This window comes from Oncorhynchus mykiss, chromosome 1 (assembly GCF_013265735.2).
Source record: "Oncorhynchus mykiss isolate Arlee chromosome 1, USDA_OmykA_1.1, whole genome shotgun sequence".
NCBI lineage: Eukaryota > Metazoa > Chordata > Actinopteri > Salmoniformes > Salmonidae > Oncorhynchus > Oncorhynchus mykiss.
In genome coordinates, this window is record NC_048565.1 from 52,519,574 (window position 1) to 52,526,807 (window position 7,234).

General features: G+C 41.2%; 1 protein-coding gene across 1 annotated transcript; it reads left to right on the forward strand.

Moving 5' to 3' along the window:
- Positions 1-932: 932 nt before the first annotated feature.
- Positions 933-5,145, forward strand: LOC110524688 (dnaJ homolog subfamily B member 9). Its single transcript, XM_021604551.2, has 3 exons — positions 933-1,360; positions 1,982-2,212; positions 2,842-5,145. The coding sequence occupies exons 2-3, from the start codon at positions 1,996-1,998 to the stop codon at positions 3,282-3,284; spliced, it is 660 nt and encodes a 219-aa protein (XP_021460226.2). The 5' UTR covers positions 933-1,360; positions 1,982-1,995; the 3' UTR covers positions 3,285-5,145.
- The last annotated feature ends 2,089 nt before the right edge of the window (positions 5,146-7,234 follow it).

A 7,234-nucleotide genomic window follows, 5' to 3' on the forward strand; every position in this document is an offset into this window, starting at 1 on the left:
GTGGCATATCAAGAAGCTGATTAAACAGCACAATGCCACAGATGTCTCACGTTTTGAAGGAGCGTGCAACTGGCATGCTGGCTGCATGAATGTCCACCAGAGCTGTTGCCAGAAAATGGAATGTTAATTTCTCTACCATAAGCCACCTCCAACGTCATTTAGAGAATTTGGCAGTAGGCCAACTGGCCTCACAACTGCAGACCACGTGTAACCACGCCAGCCCAGGACCTCCACATCTGGCTTCTTCACATGTGGGACTGTCTGAGATCTGGACAGCTGATGAAACTAACAAGTATTTCTGTTTGTAATAAAGCCCTTTTTTGGGGAAAAACATATTCTGATTAGCTGGGCCTATGTCCTCCCAGGCTCACCCATGGCTGTGCCCCTACCCTGTCATGTGAAATCCATAGATTAAGGCCTAATGAATTTATTTCAATTGACTGATTTCCTTATAAGGACTGTAACTCAGTAAAATCGTTTAAATTGTTCCATGTTGTGTTTACATTTTTGTTCAGTATTTAAATTAATGTAAAGAACAAAATATTTTACAGACCCTATTGATGTAGCACTAGAGTATATATATATGATGTTATTTCTTGGACGACTGCACTTACAAAGAAAGGCACTATCTAGAACTGTCACGCCCTAGCCATAGAGTGGCTTTTATTCTCTATTTTGGTTAGGCCAGGGTGTGACTAGGGTGGACATTCTATGTTCATTTTCTATGTTTTCTTTTTTCTTTGTTGTTTGGCCGGGTGTGGTTCTCAATCAGAGGCAGCTGTCTATAGTTGTCTCTGATTGAGAACCATACTTAGGTAGCCTTTTCCCACATGATTTTTGACGCAGCTGTTTCGGTTGTTCCTCGTGTTACTTTGTATTTAGTGTTCAGTTCTATTTAATAAAAATGACGAACACGTACCACGCTGCACCTTGGTCCTCACTTTCTTCCACCAACAGCCGTTACAAGAACCTAAAGGGGTTATTTGGTTGTCCCCATAGGAGAACCCTTTGAAGAACCCTTTTTGGTTCCAAGTAAAACCCTATTGGGTTCCATGTAGAACCCTTTAACCGGAAAATACCAGATACCTTTCTCCATCCACTCATTGTAAAATATATATTTTTTTAAAATTAGGATGCATATAGTGTTCTTCATACTGTAGCTACTGTCTTTGGTTTCAGTTTAATTCCGTTTTCGATTTCCACTCTTTTCCCCCTTCGCATCCAGTAGTTGGCAGCAATAAACCTTTTCCGGTGTAGTCCGCCCTAAACACCACCAAAGAGGAAGGTGCGCAATGGAGCATCAAAATATCAAAAATAGTGCGACTTAACTGAAGTTATCCTTCGCAATTCAGCAAAAAATGTAAGTAAAACTGTATTGTTGCAGTTTTGACTCTTCGCATAACTCCATGATTAGGGTAATTCAATCATTGTTTTTTGGCAATCAAACTTGCTAGCGTTAAATTGTGAACTAACATCAGCTAACATTAATTAGCAAACGTTAGCTAACGTTATATAAGATAGCCAACATCATCACCAGCAATGTGTCGTTTGTTGTGCCCTTATCTTTGGATGAATGAAAAAAATACAAAATATCGCTAATATCGTGTCAGTTCAGGTTAACTGAGTTGTCTTAGCTAACGTTAGCTAGTTCAACCAGGCTCAATCTGCCTGCCTGTCTCCATCAATACTGTTAACTAGTTTCGTCAAGATGCAGATGATCGGAGTACGTGTGATATCACTTTTCTCAACTCAAAAAACGGTTGATAGTGAAATATATCACACGATTAGCTGAAACTACATGATGTGGGAACAGTGGGGTATTTAGGTTGGAGATTACATCAATGCTAGTAGTATACCTGCCCACTCATTTGCATAAATAATACAGGGAACTGTGGTCTCAGTTGATGCATTGTACGTTTTTTACACGCGTGTGCTGTATTGTAGCGTCAACTGTTCTTCTCCTCCCATATTTACTCTACAGAAGCCACCAGCACCATGGCAACTTCACAGTCAGCCTTCGCATTTGCAGTTTGTATCCTGATAATAACAGAGTTAATACTGGCCAAAAAGGACTACTATGACATATTGGGAGTGCCGAAAGATGCCAACGAGCGTCAGATAAAGAAGGCTTTTCACAAGCTGGCTATGAAGTATCACCCAGACAAGAACAAGAGCCCAGATGCTGAGACAAAGTTCAGAGACATTGCTGAGGGTAAGCGTAATATGGATTTCCAGGTGAACAAAGGAGAAGAGCAGTCCCGGATAAAGTAAATTAAGAGTCAATCTGGTTTATTATAAATTGCAAGTCCAGCACAAGCAGAGGAACATGTCTAACTGGCCTTCTCTGAGCAGGCCCCTATATCCTAATCAAAAAGTGCCAAGTGTTCTGTCAAAACAAAAAAGGCAGTGACTTTGTCAGGCTGCTACAGAATCACACAGTGTTCACAGAATGTCATCAATGCAATACAACAGTGCGTCCATGTACCTCCTGTCTGGAGTCAATCGCCATCAACAGATATGAGAATCCCTAACATTTGGCTTCCAGTCTAGCAGCCATCAACCCACACCTTGAGTGTAACTCTGCAAAGGATTTTCTATTACAAAAACTCTTAAATATGCTAAACATTGTGTTGATCATGCCAAATTAGATAAGAAGTTTAGTCATCTTAAATATTCCTGTTACAGGTTGATACATTACTGCCGTGCCTTTATTTATGGAAATGTCTACTCACGTTCCAGCGCTTTCTTTCTTTCTTATTATTGTGTTGTTGTTTTTTTACACTACTGCTAATAGAATCATTGGTATGATCTGAAACCCTTTTTTGCAACTCTCATCTACAGCATATGAAACATTGTCAGACGAGAAGAGGAGACAAGAGTATGACCAGTTTGGACATGGCACATTCCATAATGATGGAACCAAAGGCAGAAACGGTCCAAACGTCCACCAGCCCTTCAACTTTGGCGACATGTTCAAGGACTTTGATATTTACAGCCAGAACCGACACGCCCTTCACAAGAGGCACTTCGAGGATCACTTCCGGGCCCACCAGGAGGCCCATCACAGCAGACACAAGAGACACTCCCAGGGGGCTTTTGGAGCAGCGGGTGGTGGTGGCTTTGACGGCATGTTTAACGACATGAAGAAGTTTACTTTTCACAGGGACACTACTAAGCAGACTGAGAGCAGGTTTCAGAGTACTACAGCGAAGCAACACTGCAGAACAGTGACACAACGCAGGGGGAACATGGTCACCACGTACACTGACTGCACTGGCTCCTGAGGACAGGGGCAAAGTCCGTATCCACATCACTTGGGTTGTGTTCATCAGGCATGAAATGGAAGAAAGCGGTTTGAGATGGGGAGGTACTATCTGAACCAGTTGTGGCTGATGGGAGGAGCTATTGGAGGATGGGCTCATTGTAATGGCTGGAATGGAATTAATGGAACGGTATCAAACACATGGAAACCACGTTTGACTCCGTTCCTTCATTCCATTCCAGACATTTTTTAAATGTTTTTTTATTTTACCTTTTATTTAACTAAGCAAGTCAGTTAAGAATAAATTCTTATTTACAATGACTGCCTCCCCTAACCCGGAAGACGCTGGGCCAATTGTGCGCCGCCCTATGGTACTCCCGATCACAGCCGGTTGTGATACAGCCCGGGATCGAACCAGGGACTGCAGTGACGCCTCTAGCACTGAGATGCAGTGCTTTAGACCGCTGTACCACTTGGGAGCCATTACAATGAGCCCGTCCTCCTATAGCTCCCCCCACTGATCTGCACTTGTCCAATAAGAAAAGGTTGTTTTTGTTTTCCATTGCACAACATTTTGAAATGTTTATCTATGGTGTGCCCTAATGAACATGACCCTGCAACAGCTTGCAACTGAGTAGGCATCTGGTGGGAGCTAGGTGTTTTTGTTGATGCTGTGACCTAAGTGCTGGTCATTTCTACTTTTTTGAGTTAAAGTAAGTAGCTAATGAAAACACTTGAGCAGACACTGTTTGTAAAACAATCAATAATAATAATTCAAGCACTGAACAGATTTTGAAGCTTATTGCTCACAGTTTACATCAAGTATAGTTAAGAATTTGAATGTGGTAGAGGAGAATATTTTTGGGAATAGTGTTAAGAAATTGTTTTAAAAATCTATTTGACCAACGTTTCACAAACTCGGTGAACGTTTTGGTTTTTGCCCTAACACTTCACAGCTAATTCAAATGATCAAAGCTGGATGATTAGTTGATAATTTGAATCAGCTGTGTAGTGGTAGGGCAAAAACCAAAACATGTACCCCTTGGGGTCCCGGTGGACCAAGTTTGGAAAACCCTGCATTAGACTATCATTCTATGTACAGTTTATTTAGTACCCCTCTTGAATATTTACAAAGGCTCTTACTCGTTAGCCAAAAGTGTTGAGTAACTACTACCACTCCCAGACATTTTCTGTGTGCATTTAGTAGTTTGTATAGCCTACACAACTTCATTGTGTGACTCCAGCAACCTTTAGTTGGAACAAAACGGTGTGGACAATGACGCTGGGACAGGTTTGCTTTTGGTTGATAGATGGAGAAAAATGTCAGATATGTCCCCTCAGTTTGAACATTTAGTGAAATTATAATGCAGCATTTTTATGTACTGCTTTGTAAAGGGATGCTCACCACTTGTAGTTGAAATTGGGTCAAACTATTCAGCTCTACAAGAACTCGTATGGCCATGGAAACACATTGGAAACTACTTGCAGTTCACGTAGCCAGCTGTTTCTGTTGCTGCTGTGTGCTGGCCATTGCTTCTTTGTCAACATCTTTCCTCCTGTCTGCATGGACCACTTGAATTCATCAGCTCACGTTGGTGTAAATTACAATCCAGTGTTGTTCATCCAACAGCTCATAAACATCTGTTACCTGTTTCCCTAGACTGTAGACGAGAAATGTATGTTTTGTTATGTAAATGTGTAAAGCCAGCACTCTTTTTTCCATCTTTTTTTTTGCCACTGTTTGCTGGCTTTATCGTTGTGATACCTTGACCCATATAAGCACTTTCATTATTTTAATCCTTTGGATAAAATGTTTTACTTTGACAGAAAAATTGTGTATCGTCCCTGTAAATAAAGTGTTAAATAAAATATCAGAAAATAAACTTTATTTGCATTCTTTTTGCGTTGTGCTGAATTTTGGCATGTGTGTATGCAACCTCATAGTATATATTTTGTCTTTGGTAATGCCAAGGAAATTCCCAACCCTGATTTTCTCAATACATTAATCCGTGCCTAAATATTTTGTTAAGTGACTGTTGTCTTGGAAAATACATTTTGCTCCACATTGGTGCAGCATGAATCATGTCAACGCTGGTAAATGTATACTGAATAAAAATATAAAAGTAACATGTAAATTGTTGGTCCAATGTTACATGAGCTAAAATAACATTTCCGTACGCACAAAAAGCTTATTTCTCCAAAATGTTGTGCACAAATTTGTTTACATCCCTGCTAGTGAGCATTTCTCCTCTGCCAAGATAATCCATCTATCTGACAGATGTGGCATATCATGAAGTTGATTAAACAGCATGATAATTACACAGGTGCACCTTGTGTTGGGTACAATAAAAGGCCACTCTAAAAGGTGCAGTTTTGTCACACAACACAATGCCACAGATGTCTCAAGTTTTGAGGGATCGTGCAATTGGCATGCTGACTGCTGGAATGTCCACCAGAGCTGTTGCCAGATAATTGAATGTTAATTTCTCTACCATAAGCCACCAACATTGTTTTATAGAATTTAGCAGTACATCCAACCTCAAACGCAGACCATGCCAGCCCAGGACCTCCACATCCGGCTTCTTCACTTGTGGGATCTTCTGAGACCAGCCACCCGGATAGCTACTGAAACTGGGTTTGCACAACCAAAGAATTTCAGCACAAACTGTCAGAACCAATCTCAGGGAAGCTTATTTGCGTGCTCATTGTCCTCACCCCGGTCTTGACCTGACTGCAGTTCAGCATCGTAACCGACTTCAGTGGGCAAATGCCTGAAGAAGTGTGCTCTTCCCACGTTTCAACTGTACCAGGCAAATTTCAGACCATGAGCGGTTTACTGATGTCGTCGTGAACAGAGTGCCCCATGGTGGTGGTGTGATTATAGTATGGGCAGGCATAAGCTTCGAACAGAATTGCATTTTATAGATAGCAATTTGAATGCACAGAGATACTGTGACGAGATCCTGAGGCTCATTGTCGTGCCATGCATCCGCCGCCATTACCTCATGTTTCAGCATAATAATGCACAGCCCCATGACACAAGGATCTGTACACAATTCCTGGAAGCTGAAAAGGTCCCAGTTCTTCCATGGCCTGCATACTCACAAGACATGCCTCTGCTGAGCGCAAACTTGGATTTTGTGCAACTTTCAGCACGCATTCACTGAGGCTGTACCCGCTTTAAGTTACAGTGGCCAAGTAGGCTACTGTGGCTATTTGATCATAATGTAGGCCTACCAAAGTGGCCTACCATCTAAATCAATTGCGAAAATGCATCCCATAACATTTTAGCACGGAAATAGCTGTTCTATCATTCAGCCTACATAAGCAGCCAATGTGTGGTGTTCAGTATGGGCCTTACATTCCATTAATCTTTTGAAAAATACATGCAGGGCTTAACATTAACCCGTTTATCCACTATCGTCTTTATCCACTATCGTCCTTCAGACAAGGAGGTGACTGAAAAATGTTGTGTTTGATGCAAAAAAAGGCATTATTATTCCCATACCATTATTACAGAGAATCAGACAAATTATGCTACCCTCTGCCTATTGGCTACTTAACACCCTTTAAGACAAAAAAATATTTAAAAAAAAGCATTATCTGATTTGCTTTTCAAATGTATATGTTTTGTGCTCTTGTAGGAAGCAATCACTCCCCTATTGCTGACTACAAATTATCTCTAACTAGGCTAATAACTCACTAACTAGCAAAGGATATGAACAAAATGTGCACACGTGGCTACATGCAGCTCTCGCTTTGATCTCGAAACAAGCACATCTGATCACGACCGCTCATCCTGTAAACACAGTCCAGTTCAAAGTAAGTGGCACAGATCCATATATGGCAATTGTCTATTTGCATATAGGCCCACTGCAGCTCTGATGGTTTAAGTTATGTAGAGTACGGGCTGAGTAGTGCGTGTCAATGCAATAGAATCCTACTCCGATACCTTCTGCCTACAACAAAATC

Coding starts and splice junctions, on each gene's coding strand:
- LOC110524688 (XM_021604551.2), top strand. CDS start 1,996: ATGGCAACTTCACAGTCAGCCTTCGCATTTGCAGTTTGTATCCTGATA. Junction 2,213..2,841: donor GTTCAGAGACATTGCTGAGG/GTAAGCGTAATA, acceptor TCTCATCTACAG/CATATGAAACATTGTCAGAC.